Source organism: Mesoplodon mirus (assembly GCF_964341445.2).
Source record: "Mesoplodon mirus genome assembly, chromosome: 5".
NCBI lineage: Eukaryota > Metazoa > Chordata > Mammalia > Artiodactyla > Ziphiidae > Mesoplodon > Mesoplodon mirus.
In genome coordinates, this window is record NC_138980.1 from 39,182,384 (window position 1) to 39,207,698 (window position 25,315).

General features: G+C 52.9%; 2 protein-coding genes across 3 annotated transcripts; both read left to right on the plus strand.

Moving 5' to 3' along the window:
• Window positions 1–3,663: 3,663 nt before the first annotated feature.
• Window positions 3,664–5,881, plus strand: UBL5 (ubiquitin like 5). 2 transcript variants are annotated; one of them, XM_082622776.1, is made up of 5 exons: window positions 3,664–3,756; window positions 4,712–4,778; window positions 4,992–5,075; window positions 5,237–5,274; window positions 5,727–5,881. In XM_082622776.1, exons 2-5 carry the CDS (start codon window positions 4,723–4,725, stop codon window positions 5,768–5,770), a joined length of 222 nt encoding a protein of 73 aa, XP_082478902.1. In that variant the 5' UTR covers window positions 3,664–3,756; window positions 4,712–4,722; the 3' UTR covers window positions 5,771–5,881. The 2 variants fall into 2 exon arrangements, with proteins under 2 accessions (XP_082478902.1, XP_082478901.1); XM_082622775.1 differs by lacking the exon at window positions 3,664–3,756 and adding an exon at window positions 4,290–4,383.
• Window positions 5,882–11,561: 5,680 nt separating this feature from the next.
• On the plus strand, window positions 11,562–23,823 carry PIN1 (peptidylprolyl cis/trans isomerase, NIMA-interacting 1). Its single transcript, XM_082622015.1, has 4 exons — window positions 11,562–11,669; window positions 13,664–13,876; window positions 22,159–22,269; window positions 23,202–23,823. The coding sequence occupies exons 1-4, from the start codon at window positions 11,612–11,614 to the stop codon at window positions 23,309–23,311; spliced, it is 492 nt and encodes a 163-aa protein (XP_082478141.1). The 5' UTR covers window positions 11,562–11,611; the 3' UTR covers window positions 23,312–23,823.
• The last annotated feature ends 1,492 nt before the right edge of the window (window positions 23,824–25,315 follow it).

The window sequence follows — 25,315 nt, forward strand, 5'->3', positions numbered from 1 at the left end:
GTCAAAGGACATGTGAAGTTTAATTCTGAATAGGTTTTGCCAAATCACACTCCCAAGAGCCTATAATGGCAATACATGGTTTTGGGTTGTTTTTTTTTTTTGGTTTTGTTTTGTTTTGTTTTGTTTTTGCCACGCTGTGCGGCTTGCAGGATCTTAGTTCCTCGGCCAGAGATTGAACCCGGGCAGTGAAAGCACCAAGTCCTAACCACTGGACCGCCAGGAAATTCCCTGGCAATACATGTTTTTAATACACACACACAGAAGAAATTGGAGACGTTGAAAACTGTTTTAAAAAGAAATGCAAACTGGGACTTCCCTGGCGGTCCAGTGGTTAAGACTCTGTGCTTCCATTGCAGGGGGTGCAGCTTCGTTCCCTGGTGGGGGAATTAAGATCCCGCATGATGGGCAGACCGGCTCCCCCCCCAAAAAAAAGCAAACTCATTAAGATGTATATGTTAAATGTGTGCAATTTTGTATATCAACTATATCTGAATAAAGCTTAAAAATCTGTATGCTTTCACTTATCCATAAATAAATAAAAAGTAAAACACTGTGGTATTCACCTATCAGATTAAGATGAGGAAGCCAGAAAATACCCACACTAGCCTTGGTGTGAGGAAATAGACCTTCTCAACCACTGCAGATGGGGAAGAATTGATGCAAAATCTTTAAAGACAGTTTGGCAATATCAGATTGCAGCCCCTGTAGGGCCCAATAATTCCACTTCTAGGATCTCAAAATTGTCAGAAAGAATGAGGTAGGTCTTTCTGTGCTGTTTGGAACAATCGCTAGGATATTGTTGTCTTTTAAAAGCAAAAGGTGTAAAAAAAAAAAAAAAAAAAAGCAAAAGGTGTAGAGAACAGTGTATAGTTTGATCTCATTGGATATATATATATATTTATTCTGTTTCATTTTATATATAAAGGCCTGTATGAAAACTAAGTCATTCATTTCTGCCCTTTGACACAACTTAAAATATGCTGCCGTATGTAATACTTTTGTACTGCTTGAATTTTTACCATGTGCAAGAAAGTTCCAAATGTTTATTACTAAATCCAACCCCTTTGATATTTTTCCTCAGACAAGAGTACAGAAAAAAATGCTTCATGCTCTGGCAACCATTTTACGACTGTGGAAGAAAAGACCACAAGAATCACACAGAGGTCAAGTCGCTTGCCAGGCCCACAAGCCCAGATTTTTCTGATGCCAGAGCGTGGGCTTCTACCACAGTGCTCTCCGGTTCCCTCTGCAAAGCCCAGGCCAGCATGCAGGGGCAATGACTCCTCTGCTCCCAGCGCCTTGGGCTTCCCCTTCACAGCACCTGTGTCACACTGTATTGCAAGGACCTCTTCACTTGTCTTCTTCTTTACTTGTCTTCCTCCTGTATCAGACTGAATTCTGGGGTGGCAGGTCGGCCTTGGACACTGCTGCATCTCCAAGGCCTGCTGACAGGCTGAGATGTTGGGGGAAGGGACCTCCTGAGCAACTCTCTCCACCTCTAAGATTATTTCCCCTCTGGTGAACCTTTAAGTTCAGCGGAACGCAGGTGTCCCTGACCCCAGCTCGGTTACAGGGGTTTCCTAAGAACCATCTCCTCCCCATCAAGCATACAGGAGTGGAGGGATGGGAATCCCCAAGTATAAGCTCCTTCCTCTGGGTCAGAAACTTAGGTGATAAGGGGCAGAGGGGCCCTGCCCAGCTTGCTCCTTGATTTCGGACCCAGAACTCTCCCTCCTGGGAAGCACCTACCTCCTCACAAGAGCAGCTCTGACAGCAGGTCCTTCGGCTGCCTAGACGGGAGGATGGGGCTGTCCTGGCCCCTCAATGGGCAGGCACTGAGTCCCTTCATGGGAAGCACCGAATGATATTTACCAGGATGTGGAGAGAGGTCTCTAAGGTGAGGTGTCCTATCTCCTGAGGCCTTTCCCCCTCCCACCTGACTCTGGAGGAAACAGTCCATGCAGCAGTGGCAGCCTAGTCCTGGGACTTCCCATTGCCCATCCCCTCCACTTCCTCAGGATGCCTTAGCCCAGTTGGAGCTGGCAGCCCCCCACTAGATCCCCACTACTGCCCATGGAGCCCAAGTCCCCAACAATCCCAGACTTTATATTCCTCCCCTTTCAGCAGCACTCCTCACCCCTTTCCAATCCCCCCCAGCCCATAACTCAGCATCACCATCCTGTGCCTTAGCTCCCCCTTTTTAAAAATTTTTTTTAAAATTTGGGGGGTTTTTTTTGGCTGCACCACACAGCTTCTGGGATCTTAGTTCCCTGGGCACGGACTGAACCCGGGCCCTCAGCAGTGAAAGCGCAGAGTCCTAACCACTGGACCACCACGGAATTCCCTAGTTATCTTTGAATCAAACATTGAAAAAATAGAACTTCTTGTTTTAAAAAAATAACATTTACTTTTTCTTCTGATTACAAAAGTAACATATGTTCACTGCAGGTAATCTGGGAAAACACCAAAAGCACCAAAAAGAGGAACATGAGACACAGCAATTCCACCGTCTAGTGGTAAACACCATCAACATCTGGTGTGTCCTAGTATTTCTATGTGAATGCAAAGATGTGCTCCTTCCAAACTTCCTCGGGCACATTAGTCCCCTCAAGCTCACCCTTGACCTTCCCATCTCCCTCTCTTGCCCCATCTGTTCTTCTGCAAGAGGACTGTCAGGGGCTGGTCCAAGACCGATTCTTACTACAATCCTAGGGTGGGGATTGCTCTCCCCATTCATAGATGAGTTAGATGAGAATCAGAGAGGGGAAGAGTTGTGATCACACAGCTTAATATTAAGGGGTTCTGACTCATCTGTCTGGATCCAAAGCCTGTGTCTCCAATCTGAATAAGCTTTCCATTCAGATTCCCTGCCCTCTCAAGCCCACTCAGAGGGATTCTGCAGGGGTCGGAGAAATAACGGATCAAAGTCCTGAGGCAGGAAGGCCCCTGAGTCTAGTGTTTGAGGTGGGACTCCTTGGGCCAGTTCCCTAAGGCAGGACGGCCCCAACAGGGTCACAGAGCACCCTCCCTTTCCCCAGGAAAGCATCTCATGTCTTCCACCTAATCTCATATCCTAGTTTGAGAAGGTGGATTGGGTGAATCAGAAGTGGTAGCCCCGCGGCTTCCCTGGTGGCGCAGTGGTTGAGAATCCGCCTGCCAATGCAGGGGACACGGGTTCGAGCCCTGGTCCGGGAAGATCCCACACGCCGCGGAGCAGCTAAGCCTGTGCGCCACAACTACTGAGCCCATGTGCCACAACTACTGAAGCCCGCGCACCTAGAGCCCCCGTGCTCCGCAACAAGAGAAGCCACCACAATGAGGAGCCCACGCACCGCAATGAAGAGTTGCCCCTGCTCGGGGCAACTAGAGAAAGCCCACGCGCAGCAACGAAGACCCAACGCAGCCAAAAAAAAAAAAAAAAAAAAAAGAAGTGGTGGCCCCTTTTCAGAGTGAATCCTTTTAGGCTCACCAAACTAGGAGAATCCTGTCTGCTGAGAAGGAACAGTTCAAGAGTCAGTTCCATTGGCAGGTTGGACTTAGGGAGGGGTGTTCTCTGTCCCACCAGCTCTGGGGAACCAGACCAGTTCAGGGGCTGCTTTGGCGCTGAAAGGCAAGGTTGGGAACTGCTACACAGTGCCCCCTGTAGGGCGGGAGCGACCTTCCTTGAAGATACAGACCTGAGATATTTTGCAGTTGTGCAGTTTCCGGCTTCCTCGTCAGTGTTGCAGGTAGGCGTGCAACGTGAACTCCATTCTGGTAAGTGCTGGTATCCAGGCCAGGATCAGGAGGCTCCTTCACTTATCGACTGAAGTCTGCACCCAAGATGTCCCTGGGGGCAGGCGAGATAAGAAGAGGGGAGGGGTGAGCAAAACGCTTCCGAGGCCCAGCCCTGAATGAAGGCAGGGGGGCGGACGGGATGCCCGCAGGACTTGACCCAGGCTCCCCAAAGCCCTAAAGCTGCAGTTAAAGGCTCCGTCAGGCTCAGGAACGAGAGGTAATTCCCGCCCCCCGAGATGCCACACCAGACGGCGTCTCAGCACAGCGAAAAGCCTTCAACTAACTGCATCCAAACGGCTGGGCGCCGGTTCATGACCTCTGACTCTCCACGCCCCCCCCCTCCGCCGGGACCCTCATTCGGCTCCACGCTCCGTCCACATGTGTCCCTCTACTCAGGCTCGGGACCCCAAAGCTGCTCCTGGGAACCGCAAGCCCACATCCGGCCCGGGGCTGCGAACTCCGCGGGGTGTTGACAGACACTGGGAGGGGCGGAGGGAGGAGCTTTCGGTTGCGCACTTCCGCTTCCGGTTCTTAGCGTCACCGCTGGCTGGGGCTCTGCCTTCGAGCGAGCTTCGTGTGGCGTCGGCTGGTTTCAGGAGATTCGAGGTGAGGGGGCCAGGTGGAGAGGTCCGGAGTAGGGGAAAGTTGATGGGACCCGGCCATCGAGGATCCGCCCGCCTGCGAGAGGCTCGGCTCGGCCTTCAGGCTACCTGAAATGGGACTGGGCCGGGACGGCGGGTAGGGCGCGCTGCTGCCTGGAGTCCGCGGTCGCCGTGGGGTCCGAGGTCCTGGGACACGGGACTTGGGGCCCAGGAAGAGTCCGATCTGGGGGATTGAGGGGGGCGTGAACATTAAGTCTCAATAACCGGGTGCCTTGGGGCCTGAGGGACCCCTGAAGTCCTGATTCTTTTGCCTCTATCCCCGCCCTGTGTAGCTCCAGCCAGGATGATCGAGGTTGTTTGCAACGACCGTCTGGGGAAGAAGGTCCGCGTTAAGTGCAAGTATCCACTGGCGGCCGAGAGGCGGTGGCTTCCGGAGGGTGCTTGACATGAATGAGGCAGGCAACTCAGTTCATGTTGTAGGGTGATTTTAGTTAAACCCGGGGGCAGGGGTGGGGGCGGGAATGGGGTCCTGGCAGAGTGCATTCACTCCTGGAAATGTCCTCGTCGCGTTCTATCTACCCCTTCCATTTTCCTTAATTCCTCTGCGTCCAGTACTGATGACACCATCGGGGACCTTAAGAAGCTGATTGCAGCCCAAACTGGCACCCGTTGGAACAAGATCGTATTGAAGAAGTGGTGAGTACAGGGATAGAGCTGGGGGCTGGACAGAAGCAGGCCAGAAGTTTCTGGTTAGGGGAGGGCTGCAGCCAGCCCTTTGCTTAGGCAGAACTTCCTCAGCTTGCCTCCAGGCTGAAGAGCCTCCTTAGGCTTTTTCCTGAAAAGTTTTTATCCCGCAGGTACACGATTTTTAAGGACCACGTATCTCTGGGGGACTGTATCCTTTGACTTCTTGAGGAAGGGTCTACATACCCAGACTTGATTCTCTTTGTTCAATACTGGAGTCTATATGAGATTATGCACATAATGTGTTTAACTTAATATGTGGCACATGCTAAGTATTTAGAAAATGGGAGCCATGTAATTATTTTGTTGGGGGAGGAGGGTGGTTGGTGAAATGTTTTGATTTGACTCGGCTTGTAAGACTTTGACACTTTTCAGTCAAAGTATTTATTACTGAGCTCCACTTGAGTTGGGTACGGGAGGTCAGAGTGGAGGGAGACTCGGGCATGTTTGTTGTGCCAAAGGAACATGAACTTTTAAAAAGTTTGGATTCTTTTCAAATTAAAATGATCCAAATTAAAATGTGACCACCCTGACCCAACTGTGACAGATGGGAGGGGTGGGGATGGAGCCCACAGCGAGGATTCCTTAACACCTGTACTTCAGATGAAATCCACGATGGGATGAACCTGGAGCTTTATTACCAATAGAGCAGAATTCCTTCTCCCTGTCCTTCCCTCTTCCCCCACCCTCGCCCTCCTCACTAATATGGATGCTTGTTTTTGAAAACTCATGTTAATAAAAACTTCAAGGCTGCTTCATTCACTGTTGTCATCTTTGAGTGAGGGCTGTCTCTTGAGGGGAGGGTTGGCATCTGGTCATCACTATATTCTCAGTACCCAGCTGCTCAATAAGAGTTCAAGATTGGATCAATGAGGGAGCCAGTAGACTGGGAGCCTGAATGGAAGACCAGAGCTCTGGGGCTAGCCATGTGTCTCTGAAGGTCAAGAGATCCTGGGATTATTGTCATCCTAATGGACCAAGGAACCTCTGGGTAAGGACAGTAGATGTAGTAGTTAGGAATACAGGTTTAGATTCAGAGAGACTATGGGTGGAATCCCAGCTCTGCCACCAACCGTGACCCTGGGCAAGTTACTTAATCTCCCTTAACCTTCATTTTCTTATCCAAACTGGAACCGACCCTGTTTACTTCAGTGGTGGGTTGTAAAGTGGAGATGAGATAAAGCATGATTAAGCAGCCACAGTTCTTAGCACTTATGAAATCCTTATGGACAGAGTGAAACAGTGTGGCATAGGCTATAAGAAGAACCCAGCCTCAACAGTCAGACCAACTGGGTTTGAATTTTGATCATTAGCAGTGGAATTTGGAGGAGTCAGCCTCTCTGATCATCAGTTTCTTCCTCTAAAAAGGGGAACCATGATGACAGTCACATTTCCATGAGATAATGATGAGATAATGGAGTTAAAACAGCAGGATGCCTGGCATTATTAGCTGTCTCCTGCCTTCTTCCCTCAGGTTTGAGTAGACAGGACCCCAAACACTCCATTTCTGTTCCCCTGGCCACAGATCCTGGGGTCAACCTTGGCCTTGTCCTTTCCCAGAGCCACATTCTGGAGCTGCTTTGAGAGTTTCACCTAGAACCTTGCTCCATCCCTTCTCCCCTCTCTGTGTGTTGACTTGGCTGATCCTCCTCAGGATATAACCATGTTCAAGTCTAGCTCACTGCTCCATCCAGGCTTCTGCCTGCCTTTTGACACCAAGCTTCTTGGGATGCAGACCTGCTGGCTGCCTGGGGTGATGGTCTCACCTTGGTCTCCATTGGCCACCTCCCTACCTGCTCCCTTGGCTTCCCTCCTGTCCCTAGGACTCCACTTCCTCCTGACAAGTTAGAAATCTCTGTTTTCTGGTACCCCTGCTCTTATAGGTCAGTATTCTCCTTACCTGTCTGCTTAAAGAACAACCCCCCCCAATTTTTTTTTTTTTAATTTCATGACAGCCTTGACAAGGTGAGTCCTTGTTTTCAAATCAGCATAGAAAAGTACAGGCTAAAAGTAAGACCCCACTCCTGGCCCCATTCTCTCTCCTGAGGTCAGGCCTTTCTCAATGCATTTATATAAACTTCAGTTTTATTTTTCAAAAGACTGCCAATAACTGCTTGTAGAAAAAATCCAAATGTTTTGTTAAAAATTGTTTCTTATTTTTATAATATCCCCACTGACAGTGGCAATAATTAACATTTGAGTGAATCCAGAAATTTTCTGAAATATAACCTATAGTTTTTATACAATTGGAATAATTATATATTTTGTAATATTTGCATACCATTCAGCGGTTTGCTTTTTTATGCTTTACTTCTTTCTATATAAATTATCTGTTTCATTCTTTTTAATTAGTATTTTTATTGATTTTTGTTTGCTTTTTTTTTTTTGCTTTTTTTTTTACATAAAAAGGCAGTATGCAGGGATTTTTGTGGTGATGGAACTGCTATGTCTGGAACTGTAGTGGTGGATGCAGGACTCAGCATTTGCCAACCAGGACATAGGGAGAAAGATGGAATGCAGGCTGTCAAATAAATCTGCCTGTATTACAAATGAATCACATGACCCCACCAAAGGGGTTAGGGGAGAAAGGAGCTGACCTAAATAACCTTGAAAAAGTAATTTGATTTAATACTGTAAGGATAAAGAAAAAACAATTATACACAAACACTGTACTTTAGTTGGTAACTAGGTTCCTCACAGTGGTATAATTTAGCAAATCTGAAACTAGTTTTGTACATGTATACACACACAGGGTTGGATAATATATTGTATATAATTAGAGCCAGGTTTCTTGCTGCTGGAGAAAGAATTTACAAATAAAACTAGGAGAGGGTACAGTGGAAGGGGTTGGGTAGAATAAACCCTGTGGGGCTGGATTAGAGTTGGGAGTTATCAATGTGGACTCATGGTTTTTGTTTAATATGTTTACAGACACATGTAGAAATACAGACATGTGCATATATCCATATATTTCCTTTACCCACTTAGAGGGACCAGAAGCCGTGACACCCCAGTATCAGTGAGCACACCCAGCAGCCAGATCTTGGTTTCTAAATAATATTCTCCAATAAAAGGAACCAGGGCTTCTGGGGGAAGTAATTTGGAGTGGGGGTGGGGGGGAGGAGAAGTAATTGATTCCAGAGCTAGGGCAGGGAAAGTACAAGCTGAGCCTGTATTTTCCTGTTCTTATAGGTCAGTATCCTCCTTATCTGTCTGCTTAAAATACCCCCAAAATTTGTGTACCAGAAGGTAAGAAGTACTCAAATAAAAAGGATGGAAGCATGTCGAAAGGGCACAGAGGCCAACCTGTGAAAAAGCTCTCAGTGGCCAAATCTGGAACAACTTGAGCAACAAAATAACAATAGTATTGGATTCTAACCCAAAGAATTAAATGTCCTGAGCCCATGCTCATATAAATAAATAACTGAATATGTAAATGAGTGAGTGGAAAGGGACAACTCTTCATTACAAAAGGATTTCAGTTAGTTGTAGAAGGAAAGAGAGAAATAAGAAGTCACCCACCCTTGCATCACCGTAGTAATAATTGCTGTTGGCAAGATGCACTAATAGATGCTAAAATTGGTGGGCAAAAGTTTAAGCAGAAGTAGGATATTTGCACAGTCTGAAAACTATCTCTCCCAAAAGTAGTTATTCATTACAAAGGGGAAAATAGTTCAGATACTGCCCTAACCAAGTGATCAAAAACATCACAACTGAGAGGCAGCTTCTAAGATGGCCCCTAATGATCTCATGTATTCATACCCTTGTGTGATCCCCTCCTCTTGAGTATAGGGTAGATCTAACTTCTGACAAACAGCATATGGCATAGGTGATGGTATATCACTTCTGAGATTGGGTTGTGAAGAGACTGGTTTCTATCTTGCTTGCTCTCTTGCTCATTGATGAAAGCCAGATGCCAGGTTGTGAGCTGCCTTACCGACCTGCAGCCAATAGCCAGTGAAGAACTTGTGGTCCTCAGTCCAGTATCCTGTTAGCAACTAAATCGTGCTAGCAGCCATAGGAGGGAGCTTGGAAGCAGATCCTATCCAGTTAAGCCTTCAGATAAGACCACAGACACCCTTGCTGACACCAGCTAAACTGTACTGGAAACTGATATGGCAAATGTTAATCCACTAAATTGCGGGGTAATTTGTTATGCAGCAGTTGAAACCCTAATACTATCAGTAATACATTGAAACATCATTGATCACCCAGTATGATGCACTGAGAAGGGCATATCATCTCTGTGGTATCCCTCTCAACAATGCATACCCTCAATCTAATCATGAGAAAATACCAGACAAACCCCATCATGACCAAACATAAGAATGAGAGACATTCTACTCTACAAAAGTATCAAGAGCATGAAAGACAAGGAAAGACCTAGAAATTGACATATATTGGAGGAGACCAAGGAGACATGACAATGTAGATCCTGAAACATAAAAGGGATATTAGTGGGAAAACTGGGGAAATTCTTTTAAAGTCTAGTTTAGTTAATAGTATTGTACCAATGTTGATTTCTTAGTTTTGATCATTATTCTGTGGCAGAATTTCTCAAGTTTTGGCACTGTTGACATTTTGGGTGGATAATTCTTTGTGCATTGTAGGATGTTCAGTAACATACTCAGCCTCTACCCACTAAATGCGAGTAGCATCTCCTTTCCTCCATTTGTGACAATCAAAAATGTCTTAAACATTGCAAAATGTCCCTTGGGGAGCAAAATCACCCCTAGTTGAGAGCCTCTGTTCTATTATGTAAGATGCTAATATAAGGGAAGGCTGGGTGAAGGACATTGAAAACTATACTACTTTTGCAGCTCTGCCCTAAGTCTACCTAAAATTATCTTTTAAAAAGTATTATTACTACTGTGCTCATATATGCTTGTAAAAAAGAATCAAAATGTTATATTAGAACTTAGTTCCCATTTCTTCCTTCACCTGAATCACCAGTGTTAGTCATTAACATATTTGAATAAATCCAGAAATTTTCTGTGATATAAAACTCTAGTTTTTACACAATTGAGATAATTATACATACTCTAATAATACACATAATTAAATTATTTTTTGTTGATTTTTTTTTGGTTTTGTTATGCTTTCATACATACTATAATTGCCACACTGTACTGTGACTTGCTTTTTTTTTCACCCAGCAACACATATCCTTGCTATGGACCAGACATTGTTTTTGAGTGCTTTATATAGATTAACTCATTTAATCTTTACATCAAAGGTATTTATGAGATATGTATTTTTCTTACCCTCATTTTGCAGATGGAGAAGCTGAAGTGCAGAAGTTAAGTAATTTGTTCAAGGTCATAGCAAATGGTAGAGCCAGGCTTTGAACTCAAAGCAATCTGCCTCCTGAGTGCTCTTAACCTTCAACTCCCATCCTGCCTCTATAATTTGTCATAACACGTTTCCCTGTGTTTCATGTCATTACACCTCATTCTTTTTAACGGTTATGTAAGGGTCTATGCTATAGATGAACTGTAGTTGAACTCTTCCCTGTTGGTGTCTTGACTCCCATGTCTATCTCCAGCCCTAGGTCTCCAACCACCTCCTCAGTGTCCCACGAGTGCCACAGACTTAATTTTAAATTGACTCATTCAACTATACTTAAATAAAAAATAAATTAAAAAATAAATTGACTCAAACTGAGCTCATCATCCTCCCACCCGCGCCTCCCATGTTGTCCCATCTGAATGGCAATGCCAACACCCACTAGTCACCCAGGACGGAGGCAGAAGCCAGACTGGGAGGAAATAGGTGAAGTAAAGTAGACTCCAACGGAAGTGTAAGGTGCTTGGGTCATGGGTCAGTAGCATAGGGAAAGAGACTTGCACAAAAAATTAAAAGGAGGTGGGCTAGCTTTGGACATCTGGAGGAAACAGGTGGGAAGAGGGAGGATGGAGGAGCCAAATTTAGGCTACTGGGTTCCTATCTGTTCATCACCAAGGTAACTGCGTTGCTATGGCAACAGCAAAGGCAGCGCAGCCTCTGCCAAGAGCCTTCTCTACTGCAGTTACCTCCACACAAACCAGACACTTCCGCATGGGGAGCTGCGGCCCTCCGGGTACGGCTTAGGAAGGCGGGAATTGCTGCTGCAGTAGCCAATCGGATGAGCTCTGCGGCGAAGGACGCAAAGGAGAGGTGAGGACTTCTTTGAAGCTCGGCAAAGGGCGTTGACAAGGAGGGCTCCTGTCCCTTTCCCACCACTTAGGGGCCGAGGAAAGGAGGAGGGCGGGGCCTGGGTGAGGCCGACCGGGGGCGGGGCCCAGGTAAAACCGTGGGAGGTCCCGCCCACCCCCGCTTCTGCTCAATAGGAAGCCAGAGAGCCCGTTCGGACAGTTGGAGCACCCAATGAATGTCGTTGCTAGGCCCCGGTGCGGGGCGGGCCCAGCCAATCGGCAGCGGCGGTGGGCAGGCGCGGGCGGCAGGGGCGGTGCGGCGGAGGCGGAGCGGGCTCTGCGGCAGGAGGGAAGATGGCGGACGAGGAGAAGCTGCCGCCCGGCTGGGAGAAGCGCATGAGCCGCAGCTCAGGTGCCGTGGGGGTCGGGGCTGGGGCGGGGCCGCGAGGGCCCGCGGAAGCAGGGCTCGAGCTCGCCCCTCGGGCGCGGGGCCGCCGCTCGATTGCCGTGGGGTCTTGGCTCCTCCGCGTCGTCCCAGGGTGACGGCCCGGCTCACCCCGTGGGGGCTGCGAGCCTGAGGAGTGGGGAACCCTGAGGAAACTGAGGCAAGGGGCGGGGCCGGAGAGGCCCCTCGCACTGCCCGGGTGGTAGGGGGACGGTGATCCCTCGGCACTCCCTCAGGCGATGGCCCTGGCCCTGCCGATCTGACCGACACCTTTCTTTCGGCCTAATGCACTTGACGTCCGGGGAGAAGGTCTTTGCACCCCGCTGGGCCCAGGGGGCACCCCTGGGGGAGGACACCCCAACCGCATGCTCAGGGCGGGGCCCCAGGGTTGCTCGGCCTCGGGTCCACAACCTCTTACTGCTAACATGCCTGCTGCCATCCATACCTAATTCTGAGTTTGCGATATCCGCCCAGTGGTATTCTGCCTGAGAACATCCCCCCGTGGTCCGGGACCCGATTTAAGCCTTTTCCCCCAATAATAATGTCAATAATAGGGCACGTTTATCTCAGTGCCAAGCACTGTGCCAAGCGTTTTAGGTGTTTTCTTTCTCTGAATGGCTGCAATTCTGGAAGGTAGGTAGTTATTATTACTCCCATTTTGCAGGTCAGGAAACTGAGGCCAGAAAACTGAAGGAACTCGCTCAAGGTCATTCATTTCAGGGGGTGGGGGCTGGGTTAGAATCCAGTCAGTCTGACTCCACAGCCCCCTGCCCTTGTTACTGCAAACCACTGAGATACACTGAGGTCCAGTGTTTCGCTCCGCTGGACCAGAGCTCACAGTCGCAGTAAGAATTCCGATTTATTGAACACCAGGAGCTCTGGTGAGCACTTTGCATACATCATCATCAACTCTCCACATTAACCCCACGAGGTTTGATGTCCTTATTCTCTCACCTCACCCCCACTTTTCAGATGAGAAAACTGAGGTTCAGGAAGATGGAGCCCATTGCCAAGGTTTTAGAGGCAGTCAGTGGCTCAGCTGTCACCCACCCTGCTGCAGCCCTGGCCTGTGGCTGTGACCTGCAGCCTAAAGCTGATGCTCTGCCCAATTCTGGGCCCCCACTCCCTCCATTTCTTCCCAGTTCAACCCTAACAGTGTTCCCCGTGGGTGACATCCATCCCTTCACATTGGTGAGCACAAGTCCTCCACGAAACCCAGGCAAACTCTCCGCCCCTGGAATGACACCCTATCTCTACTGGGTCCTACTTCAAGCTTCTTGTTTGCGGCCCTCACTCCATGCTCCTTAGTCTCTGGGTAACATGTGGCCCCAGTAACGCTGGCCCCCAGTTCTGCAGCAGAGCACACTGGGTAGGGGAAAAGAGCAGAGCTTTTGTGTCTGACGCACATGGGTACCGTTCCTGCCTCCCCCGTATGTGCCTGGAGGAAAGTCAACACCCAGGAAATGTTGCTTAGTTTTGTGGTCTATAAAATGGACATAATAGTTGCTACCACACTCCTAATGTGTGCCAGGTGCTATCCTAAGCACGTTACAGATATGAACTCATACAGCAACCCTTCAGGCGGGTATTGCTGTTACCTCCATTTTACAGGTGAGAAAACCAAGTCCCAGGGAAGGTTGATCATACAGTGAGTGAGTGGCAGAGTGGCAGATTTGAACGGGCGGTCTGGCTGCTGAGTGCACGCTTGGAACCTTTCTTCCTCACCTGGGGTTATTTTCCCCCTTGAAGTTATGAATGACTGAAGTTATAACGTGGTTTTATTGCTTGTTTGGTGTCTGTCTGCCCCCATCTAGAATGTTAGCTCTCTAAGGCCTGGTGGCACTGGTGGACAGCAGTGGGTTGGCTGAATGGAGGCATCTCATTGGCCAGTCCCTTATCACGGCCTCACGGTGGTGTCCTCTGAGCAGGTCCCAGCTGAATTCCACTTCCCCCTCTTCCAGGCCGGGTGTACTACTTCAATCACATCACTAACGCCAGCCAGTGGGAGCGGCCGAGTGGCAATAGCACTGGCGGCGGCAAAAATGGACAAGGGGAGCCCGCCAGGGTCCGCTGCTCACACCTGCTGGTCAAGCACAGCCAGTCACGGCGGCCCTCGTCCTGGCGGCAGGAGAAGATCACCCGGACCAAGGAGGAGGCTCTGGAGCTGATCAATGGTGAGCAGAGGTGGAGACAGGGTCTGGGGATCGGGGGGCAGGTCCCTCTCCCCAGGGGCCAGACTGGGCCTTGTAGAAATCATGCCAGACCCTCTACCCCAGCTTGCTCAGCTGTCAGCTGTGGCCTTGACAGACCTGAAAGTGCCTCTACATGACACAAGCCTGTCTCTCGCGGCTGCCTCTCTTTTTCCCCTCCAGCTGGTATTTGAGGGTGAGCCAGGGTAGGTGGGGAGGACCCAACCTTGGGGCTGGCAGACGTGGGTTCAGGTGGTAGCCATGCCACTATAAGCTCCTTGACTTTGGGACATTCACAAGTTGACATTCTCAACTTGAGACTCAGTTTTCACCTCTGTAAAATGGGCATCATCATATACCTGCCTCCAAGGGCCATCGTGAAAACTCAGTGAGATGAGAAAGTGCGTGGCACACAGTGGGTCCCCGTTTAGTGGGAGCTCTCCTTGAGGTATCATCAAGCAGGGTCCTGGGGCATATGTATGGATGGGTCAGGGGGGAGGTTGGAAAGGCAGAGTCGGTGAATTAACTCTGCCCTGAAGGAGGAGGCTGTTCCTCCTTCTGTTCTGTGTTTCCTCCACAGTCTAGAACAGCAGTTGGTAGGCAAACTTTTTCTGAAAAGGCCAGATGGTAAATATTTTAGGTTTTTTAGGCCATACAGTCTCTGACAGCTCTGCTTGGTAACTCCATAGCAGCCATAGATGATATGTAAACAGATGGGTGCGGCTGTGTGCCAATAAAACTTTATTTACAAAAACAGCAGGATTTGACCCGTGGGACATAGTTCGCAGCACCCTGGTCTAGAGCTGTCCAGTGTGGCCACCACTACCTACATGTGTTTATTTCCATTTAAATTAATTAAATTTAAGTCATATTAAAGATTGGGTCCTCAGTCACACTGGGCACACTGTTCAGTAGCCATATGTGGCTAGTGGCTGCCGTCTCGGACAGCACAGATAGAGAATGTTTCCATCCTTGCAGGAAGTTCTGTTGGACAGTGGTGGTCTGGATCACACGTGTGGTTTCATCATCCACTGAGCCTCTCTCACCAGAGATCCCAGACCCCTCCTGGGCCCTCCAACCCCACATAACCCATCTCTCTCCCATGCCCAAATAGCCTGAGTGCCCCTCCAGCTCTGCCAGGTCCTGGCTGTGTGACCTTGAGCATGTTACTTAACATCTCAGAGCCTCAATCTTTTCACTTGTAAAATTAGCGTTATGATAATAGGACCCATTGCATAGGGTACTTGAGAAGACTCTGCCCTAATGCAGTAAAGCATGAATAACAGCCTTGGCATCTAGTAAATGTTCTGTAATTGCTGGTGGCTATTATGATGGTTGTCATTAGCACAGCCCTGGCATAATCAGTCCAAATTGGCTGTTGTTTTGCTATGACATCACTGGTCTGGTACTTGGCCGGTGGGATTTTATTTTATTTTTTTTTAGTTATTTATTTATTTCTGGTTGCGTTGGGTCTTCATTGCCGCACGTGGACTTTCTCTAGTTGCAGCGAGCAGAGGCTACTCTTCGTTGCGGCGCGCGGGTGGCTTCTCTTGTTGCGGAGCACAGGCTCTAGTTGCGCGGGCTTCAGTAGGTGTGGCACACGGACTCAGTAGTTGTGGCGCACGGGCTTAGTTGCTCTGCGGCGTGTGGGATCTTCCCGGACCAGGGATCAAACCCGTGTCCCTAGCATTGGCAGGTGGATTCTTAACCACTGCGCCACCAGGGAAGTCCCTGACCCATGGGATATTACTTAAACGCACCTGTACCCACACCTACACCCCCCATACAGTGTCTGACACCTGATAAATGGCACCTCTTAGCCTCCTACCTCCCAGCCTTGTAGAGCAGAGCCAAGTTCTTGCACAGAATCTTGAAGGCGGATTCAAAGAGCTCACCTCCTGAGCTCCGTGAGGGCAGGGACTGGATCTGTCTCTTTCCCCACTGTATTCTTGCCACCCAACACAAAGCCTGGCCTACGGCAGCGTTTGCAGCCTGGTTTCCTGAATCAGGAGGAAGCGAGAAGGATCCCTGGCAGAGGAAGCGACAGAAATGAAGGCCTGTGGCTGGGCTGTAGGTAGGACTCGGGGCAAGGCTGTGCAGGGGACTGAAGAGGGATGAGACCCCTCAAGGGCAGGTCCCAGCCAGGTGGAGGATGGTCCAGAGTGAGGCCAAGAGTTTGGGTCCTTTCCCAGAGACAGCCGGAAACACATGGCCATGTGTGACTGGGAGGGGGGCCCTGTGGCACTGGCTTTTAGGAAAGAGCCATGTGGCTGGAAGGTGACGCACCAAGAAAGCCAGAAGGCCCAGGGCCCAGGCTGGCTGGACCAGCGGTGAGCTGTGAGCAATGAGTGGGGTCTGGCGGCCCCAGGGGAAGAGGACGTGGCAGGAAACCCAGAGGAATCACGAGATGACCTCTTGGGTCCTCCTAGCTCCTAGAGGAGTCCCTGTTCTGAGGCTTCCGAACCACATGAGAGCGAGCAAGAGGTGATGGGCACTTGGAGGTTGAGCAGAGGAGGTGCCGTCGCTAGTTGAGGGGGTTGGAAAGAGGCACAGTCTGGGTAGAGACTCACTAAATCCGAGGGTCTGAGGAAGAGACGTTGGCAAGGCAACCATGAGAGGACCTGGATTCAGCAGAGCAGCAGGCCAGAGACAGAAGCCCTTGCGACAGTCCTGGCCAGAGATGGCAGGTGGACATGGGGGTATCTGAGCATCACGTGGAAGGAAAGCTGTTGGGCCCTGGGGACTGCCTGGGAGTGGCAGGTGAGGATGCCCCCCATCCCATCTCTAGAATGGACAGGGATGTGTCTGGTGGGGCTCACACTGCAGTGGGAGCCTGGGTGTGCTGAGGTCAGCCTGGGTCTTGGGAAGGGGTGTCTGGGGGTGTGCCCAGTAAGCAGCTGGGCCCTGGGGCCTAGCCTTAAGTCAGTGCACACTTGGGAGTGTTAGCAGGGGTCCGACATGCCTACCTGTGCCAGAGGGCCTGGTGGAAGCTGTGGGAGGAATTGCAACTAGAAACGCTGTGACTTGAACTTGGGGCAGGTAGGAAGCAGGTAGAGTAGACTCTAGAGAGATTTAGGAGGCAGAATTGGGAGGACGGGGTGATGGATTAGAGGGGCAGGGGTGGGATAAGGTCAGAACCAGTGTGGCCCAGCCCTGGAGTCACACAGAGATGGATCTCGGTGCCAGCGGTGTAGCTTCAAGCAAGTGTCTTTACACTCAGAGCCTCAGTTGCCTCATCTGTAGGATGGGGACAGGGTGGCCATGAAGATCCAGGGGCCAGCCAGCAGCTGAATGCTCAGCAGAGCAATGGGCTCAGTGTCAGACGCTTCCTGTCTACACAGCAGAGCCTCGACCCCAGTCGTTTAGGAGTGTGTGGTGGGCACCATGGTCTGGACAAGGCTTCTGCCTACCAAGAGCTCCCTGCTGCTTCCCCATGGCCCATGGGTGGAGCTCTGGGCCAGGATGTGGGAGGCCTGGTGGGTTTAGCGTGCAGACCCTCCAGTGACCTTGGCTGTGGTTTTATTCAGTGTCCTGAGATGGGGCTGAGGCAGGCCCCCTCGGGGGTCATTACGAGGGTGCAGTGAGATGGCCCGGGCCATGGTGCACACAGTAACCAAACACTCGTGTGCCACATCAGCAAGCTTTGGGCACCTGGGCTTGGTTTTCTCTTTCGTGAAAGTGGATGTTGATCCCCCCTCCTCTGTTCTCGTCATGGGCTTGTTCCAGGTGATAAAGAGATCAGGATTTGGGCGGCACACTCTGCAGCTGGCAGCCTGGGTCCGTCAGTTTGCTTTTAGGTCCTGTGCTCCCCGGTTGCCCCAAGGGGACAGGCTGCCGGCAGTGCGTCCACATTTTCTGCTGAGGCTCCTTTTCCAAGTGCTGGCTCCTCTGCAGCTGCTGGGCTGCGGCCACAGGCTTGTCAGGGATCTGGGGACCGGCTGCCTGTCATTGCCAGTGTCCTTGTGTAAGGAAGCCAGGCCATGGAGAAGTCCTCCCTGCCTACTCCCACCCCTCCATCCCCATATGCCCAGGGCCTGAGGGTCCCAGGGAGGCCCTGATGTGAGCAGCAGTCCCCCTACATGTAACTGTGCCCAGGGCCTGAGGGTCAGTGAGCACCTTTGGCCCAGTGTCCCCACCCAAGGTGGGTGGCTCCCTTCTAGCCTGCTGGTTTTAGGCTGGGTCTCTGGCCTCTCTAGGCACCCCCCTGCTGGGATTTGGGCCTTGAAGGAAGGCAGACCTAATCCTGTCACCTTTTTCCCTGTCCAGGCCCCTTCCCTAGTTTGTCTCTAAACCTTTTTTTTTTTTCTGGTCGTGCTGTGCAGCATGTGGGATCTTAGTTCACCGACCAGGGGTAGAACCCACATGCCCTGCATTGGAAGCGCAGTGTCTTAACCACTGAACCTCCAGGGAGGTCCCGTCTAAACCTTTTTAGAGTCAGAGACCAGTCCGTTTGTTCACTCACTTTCCCTGAAATAATTATGATGCAGCTCAGGCTGCTATGACAGAATACCATAGGCTAGGTGGCTTAGACAGACATTTATTTCTCACAGTTCTGGAGGCCACAAGTCCAAGATCAAGGTGTCAACAGGTTTGTTTTCTTCTGAGGCCTCTCTCCTTGGCTTGCAGACAGCCACCTTTTGTGTGCTCACAAGGCCTTACCTCAGTGCATGCAGTGGGGAAAAAGAGAGAGAGCTTTTTGGTGTCTCTTCTTAAAAGGACACTAATCCTTTCAGATCAGGGCCCCTCCCTTATGACTTAACCTTAATTACTTCAGCAAAGGCCCTATGTCCAAATATCATCACATTGGAGGGTTAGGGCTTCAATATATGAATTCTGGAGGGACATAAACATTCAACCCGTATTATTTATGGACTGACAGCTAGTAATTTTCAGGGGCTCACTCTGCACCAGGCACTGTTCTGACAGTAATTCCTTTACCCTTCACAGCAGCCCTCCAAGGTCAGAGCTGATAATTAGCCCATTTTACAGACCAGGCAAGTGAAGCTCCAAGAGACGAAGTCACGTACCAGGGTTGCAGGCTCAGGATCGGTAGAGCTGGGATCCGAACACAGTAGTTGGGGTCCCAGTCCACCCTGCTCTGCCTTAGCTGCCCTGTCGGGTGAGGGTTCGATGGACGCTGTCTGGGTAGGGGTGTTGCCGGTCGGGTGAGGCAGGGCATTGCTGGGAACAGCCCAGGGTGTCTGGTTTGCACTTCCTTTCTTGCCTCCTCTGTAGCATTTGAGCCTGAGGTTCACAGAAAAAAGGCATGAGATTCCAGCATTTCCGTCTACAGAACCCAGTGGTGGATCCCTCTCTCTCCTTCCCCGTGACCTGTTTCTGTCTCATTTATTCACGAATTCCTTCAACATTAGTGAACACCTGTTCAGTGCACAGCACGGGGAGCTGGGAACACAGCAGTGAGCAAGGCCGACCTGGTCCCTGTCCTCCCCGTGTGAGGCGGCAACAGACGCACAAACAGGAAAGGGGTAAATGCAGGGCCCAGGGAGGCACCTCGCCTAGTGGGGCCTTAGGGAGACTGCTGGGTGAGACCAGAGGACAGCAGATGAGCTTCCGGTGGGAAGAGACGATTAAACAAAGGTTAAGCAAAGGCTGAGAGGTGGGGGTGTGTGTGGGGGGCAAGACTGGGCGGGACACCATGGGGGTGTAAGACTGAGCTGAGGGGACACAGGGGGTTCTGAATGTAGCCTTGCATCTTGACTTGTGGCCAGACCCCTGAAGGCCAGCTTTTGAAAGGGAAGCTCAGGAAGGAAGCGTTGTTTCTTTAAACAAAATCATTTCAGGCTCCCATCCAAGCAGAATATTTTCTGAGAGAGTTGGCTGCTCAGAGGAAGATTTGGGTGCTATGAACTACAGGGGACATGGGAATTCTTTGGCATTTGGTTAGGACTCTGCTTTCACTGCCAGGGGCCCAGTGAACTAAGACCCCACAAGCCATGCGGCTGGCCAAATAAACCCCCAAAAAACAAACAAACAAAAAACTATGGGGGACAAAAGCTTGGCTTTTATTCAGTCTTTAGGCTGCTGTTGCATGCACACATGCACTGTGTGCACACCTTGGGCAGGCCACCTAGTCTCGGGGGTTCCCTGCCACTGTGCCCACAGCTCCAGCTGCTGGAGGATGCAGCAGGGGGGTGCTTGTACAGGGTTCAGGGCTGGGCCCGACTCCCCAAGTGCTGGGCATGTGCAGCAGTGCCCCGCAAGGTACCTGGAGGCGGGCAGGTGCCCTGGGGGGCAGTGTGCACTCAGGATTCCCTGGCTGGTGTTACTGAGGTCCAGACAGAAGAGAGAGGAGATATCCTGGTGCTGCCCGGGTGAGGCTGAGGACGCAACCAGAATCCAGGGAGAGGAGGAGGTAGAGGAGGGGTATCCTAGTGACATCCGGTTCAGATCGCAGTCACCCATGGATGCGTCTGGCACAGGGGGACCACCTACCTGGCAGCCCCAGGGCGGTGTCGGGAGTACCGCAGAGCATTACGGCAGAAGCCACTGCAGCATGCGTGCAGTCCACAGAGGGTGGGGCTTGTGTCGCATCCGACGGAGAGCCTGCCTGACCAGGCGGCACATCACAGTGACGGCCAGCGCAGACTGCGAGGTGCAGGCGAGGAGGACCAGGGATGGGCAGGTCGGAGAGAAGTAGGGGCAGCCTCTTCACCGGCTGGCACAGCCCACACGGAAGGGGGAACAGAATGGTGACAGCAAGTGCCATTTGTCAAGGTGTCTGTGCCGGGCACTGTGCTACGGGTCACTGTGGACTGCTGGCAAATGACTGACAGTTGAGGCTCAGAAGTAAAGGGACAGTCAGAACAGCACGAGAGGGACACGGGGGAGGCAGGGGTTACCGGGACAGCCGTGGAAGCAGCCGAGCAGATCAGATACCGGGACACACAGTTGCTGCTGTGACATGCGGCGAGATGGGGTTGGGCGGGGAGTGAGAGGTGTTCTGTCACCGTCGTTCCAGGGAGATAGACGGATAAGGGTGACGTTGAGGTCGGACAGGAGTCGGAGACCCGTGGGCCGAGGTGAAGTTTGCACCAACCGAGCATTAGGCAGATGGCCTGGCTGCGTGTCTGGGCCTCAGAGCACCAGGTAGATTAATCCGCAGTGTCCCTGTGGTGCTCAGACAGGTACCAGGCGTGTCACAGGCTCGTTTAGGTCAGACAGGAGCATCGGGTAGAGGTGTCACCATGGAGTTCAGAAACCCACCGGTGGGTGTGACAGGGTGCCTCTCACATCCATTGTGGGCTGGTGTCCCATCGCTAAGCTGGGGGTGGTGCATGGTCCCAGGTCCCCCCGGGGGCCTCAGGGATAATGCCTCCCAGGAGAGTGGCTGTCAGGGAAGCCACGTAGGCCTAGCTCAAGGCAAGGGGCTGTCCGGTGGTGGTCTGGACAGGATGGGTTCTTGCTCCAGAGGCTCCTGCCTGGACTCAGGAGAATGGCTGGCGGCCCTTTCCTACCCCGCACACGCAGGGTCTGTGAGAGTCACACAGGTGCTCGGTGCTGCCCCCTGGCGCCCTCTGCTGGGAGCCCTTCCCCTCAGTCATACTTTTCCTTCCCTCCCGTCAGCCCAGCCTCCCCGTCCCTCCGGGGAGAATCGGTACCCAATGGGGACAGTTTGGGCTGCACAGGGGGTGAATCTGGTGCGCTACCCACACACCTTGCTGTCTCTGGGGCGCAGTCTGTGGGAATGACGCATGTCCCTTCCCGAGCCCCGGCTAGGCCGCCGCTGGGTCTCTTCACAATGCCCCAGTAAGTGGCCCTGGCCTTCCTCACACTTTGGACAGATGAGACAACTGAGGCCCACGGGCTGAGGACCCAGCCGTCTCCTGTGGCAGAGTTGGCCTCCTGCCTTTCTCCTAGAAGCCTCTAGAAAGCTCTCCACTGGGGCTTCCACCACTGCCCTGGGGCTCTTGGGGGACCCCTGGGTCCCAGTGTCCCTTTTTAACTTCTGTCCTGTCTTCTGCTGTCCTCCCCAGCAGGACCTGGGGGGTAGATTTTCTCTCAGAGTATGTGTGAGGGTAGGAAGAGGCCATGCTCTGTTCATTGTTGCTGAGTGTGTGTGTGGTGGGGAGTGACAGAGCGGGCGGTATTGGGATGGGACGTGAGACCAGCTGGCTGTTGCGGTCACCACGGGGTCACGGTGCGCATGCACGTGAAAGGCACTTTCTGAGTGGGGTGCCGCCCTTCCTGGAACCGTCTGCCCCGCCCCACCCCTGACGGGGAGGTCTCCCTGTGTGTCCCCCTCGCAGGCTACATCCAGAAGATTAAGTCGGGAGAAGAGGACTTTGAATCTCTGGCCTCACAGTTCAGCGACTGCAGCTCCGCCAAGGCCAGGGGAGACCTGGGTGCCTTCAGCAGAGGTGCGCGAGGAATGGGCACTACCAAACCCTGGCAGGACCCTCTGACCCACCAGCGCCCGCCCACCACCTGGAGATCGGGAGGGGTAACGCCTGTTGCATGGGCCTTTGGAGTCCACCAGGTGGCAGCAAAGTCCCTCCCTCAGGCTTCAGAGGCCGCCCTTCTGGGGGTGGTGGCCGCAGAGCCTTCTCCTCAGTGACATTCTCTCTTGCGGTGGGGAGTCCATCCGTGTGTCTCTCTGCTCAGTTGTCCCCATCACGGGCCCACCAAGGTGGGTACTTGCTGCCATTTTCCTCTCCTCCTATTGGAGGTGTAAGGCTGGGGCCCCTTAGAGCCCCAGGGCATGTCCCCCAGCATCCCCTGCCTCGCCTTCATGGGTGGGGAAACCAGGGGTGAGGGGAGGAGGGGGTCAGATCAGCAACCCCGAGTTCAGGCCTCTCCAGCTGGGGCTGTGGAAAAGGGAGGAGCAGAGGGAACCAGGCCTCCGCCTCCTTCCCACTCCTTCCCTGGGGTCTACAGAGCATCAGGGAGGGGCCCAGGCTGGGGCGAGGGGTGTCGGGGAGCCAGCAAGGGTCTGTGGACCACCTGCCCGCCCCAGGAGGCAGGGGAGACAGACGGTGTGGCAGGGGCTGGGGACTGGCGCAGGGAGACCAGTTCACCCCTAGAACGCGTCTCTACGTGCGCGGCGGAGACCGCAGCTCTGCCCTCATCCCTCGTGGCTGTCCTCAGCCTTCCCGGGGCCTCCCTAATTGCCCTGCCGCCCTCAGCTGGGCCCCACGCGCCACTGTGACCGGGCCCTAAACCACGTGACGAATGAGTCCAAATGAGTGCCCGGGGGTGCAGGTGGGAGCCCCATCTGCCTGCCCTGCCTGGTCCTGGCCTGCAGCCCGGGTCTTGACCCCCCACCTGCCATCCCTCATGCTTCCTTCCCCAGGTCAGATGCAGAAGCCATTTGAAGACGCCTCCTTTGCACTGCGGACGGGGGAGATGAGTGGGCCCGTATTCACGGATTCTGGCATCCACATCATCCTGCGCACGGAATGAGGGGTGTGGACGGCCCAGGCCTGCCACACACACACCCCCCGCCCCCCCTGGGGTGGCTGCGGGACAGGGCGGCTGGGCGCGCAGACTCCGCTCCCTGCTACCGCTGACCAGTGGGTACCCCCTCCCTGCTCGTGTCACACAGTATTTATTGATCCCAAAATGGCTGGGAGGGGGGCTCTTCACCACCGGGGGCTCCCTGCCAGACTCCCCTCCCCTTTAGGAATTGACTTCAGAAGGGCGCAGGGTGGAGAGGCTCGCAGGGCTTCCAGATCCAAGGGCTGGGGGTGACCTGTCCCAAAGAGAAGGCCTGGTTAGCTGAGCCGCCCCCTGTGTCCCCCCAGGTCCAGGATGGGGGCAGGAGGGCCTTGAGTTGTTTCTGGTTTTGCCACCTCCTTCTATTCAGTTGCAAAAAGCAAATGCTCCGCCTGGGGCCCAGGCTGCCTGCTGCTTGGGGGCCCTCTCTAAGCAGCAGTGCAGCACCTTCCCCGGCCTCCATTAAACCTGGAACCACTGTTCTGCTGTCCCTGTCTCTCATTTCCTCCCTGCAGAGGTGAGTGGGGCACGGTTGGGGGAGTGATCATCTCCCACCATCCCTGGCGTCCAGGTGTCCAGGCCGCCTTTCCTCCCTGAGAAGCCTCTCCTCTTCCTGGGCTTGGGGGCCCCAGGCTCTCGGGGAAGTGGAGCACTGCTCAGCACCAGCGGTCCTCACACTTGGGTGTTAAAGAATGTCCTGGAACGCAAGGGTCCTGACCTCCCAGCTCTGGATTCAGCAGGTCGGGTGGAGCAGGGTTGAAGGCCCTGTGCCCTGGGTGCCCTCACCGCCCCCCTCCCACCAACTCCCTTCACACACATGGGCCACTTGAGTTAGAATGAACTACGCCCAGCACCCTGAGGCCTGCTTCCCTGTCACCACAAGCGCTCTGGCAGATTGTGCTTGGGTCCTGCGGCCTCTGCAGGCCTTGTTACCATGGCAGCAGGGGGCCAGCCTGGTGGGGGGGCCCTGCCAGGTGCCTCTGAGAGCAGGGATCCTGCCCCACCCTCTGGGGGAGGGGCCGTCGTGGAGCATAGGGAATCGCTGTGGCACATGGGGGTGGGGGGGACCCTTCCTCCTCTTCAGATTGGGGGCTGGGGTGCAGCCCACCTCTTGTCCATCACCTTCTGGTAGCTGCCCTGGGGCCAGGGCCTGGGCTGGGGGCTCAGGTCAGTCAGGAGGTTTGCAGAGCTGCTGAGAGGCGGTTAGGCCTGGTCTACCCACCTGCTTCATGGGGACCAGCCCGGGGCGGGGGCGGGTAGCGGGCTAGCGGGGCTTGGGCACCTGAGGAAAATAAAGCCCTGCCTGGCCTGACACCAGGGAACCCCCCACCCCCCCCCGTCCCCCGTCCCCACCAAAGCTGAGTCTCTGATAAAAGCCCCGAGTCTCAAAACAGCCACCTGGGCCGACCCCCATCTGGCCAGCTTCTGGAGCCATCGCTCTCTGCCTGCCGCCTGCCAGAGCCTTTGTCATTAGGAAGGTTTAATGAATTTCCTCTCAGCTCTGGTGGGCTGGGGAGAGCCGGCTGGTTGGCTGCCCCTCCAGGCAGAATCCTCTCCCACCCCCCGTGGAGGCCACAAGCAGGCAGCAGCCCTGCTGTCTGCGCCAACTGTTCTGTCAACTGTTACTGCACCCCTCCATGTCCAAAGGAGCCTCTGGGAAGGATCGGAAACGAGTACTTGGGGGCGGAAGGGTTTTCAGGGTCCTGCTCCAAGGCACCACCTGAGGATGGGCCTGTGCCTTGCTCTCAGCACCAAAGGCCCGGGGAAGGTCTCCCTGGGCTCCCAGGCATCTGAGATGCTGCCAGGGAATGGAGGGTGTGTGTGTGTGTGTGTGTGTGTGTGTGTGTGTGTGTGCAGTTTCCCATGTGGGGCTGGCAGGGAAATTTTCTTTTTCTTTTGGCCAAGCCGCACAGTTTGGGGGATCTTAGTTCCCTGACCAGGGATTGAACCTGTGCCTCCTGCAGTGGAAGC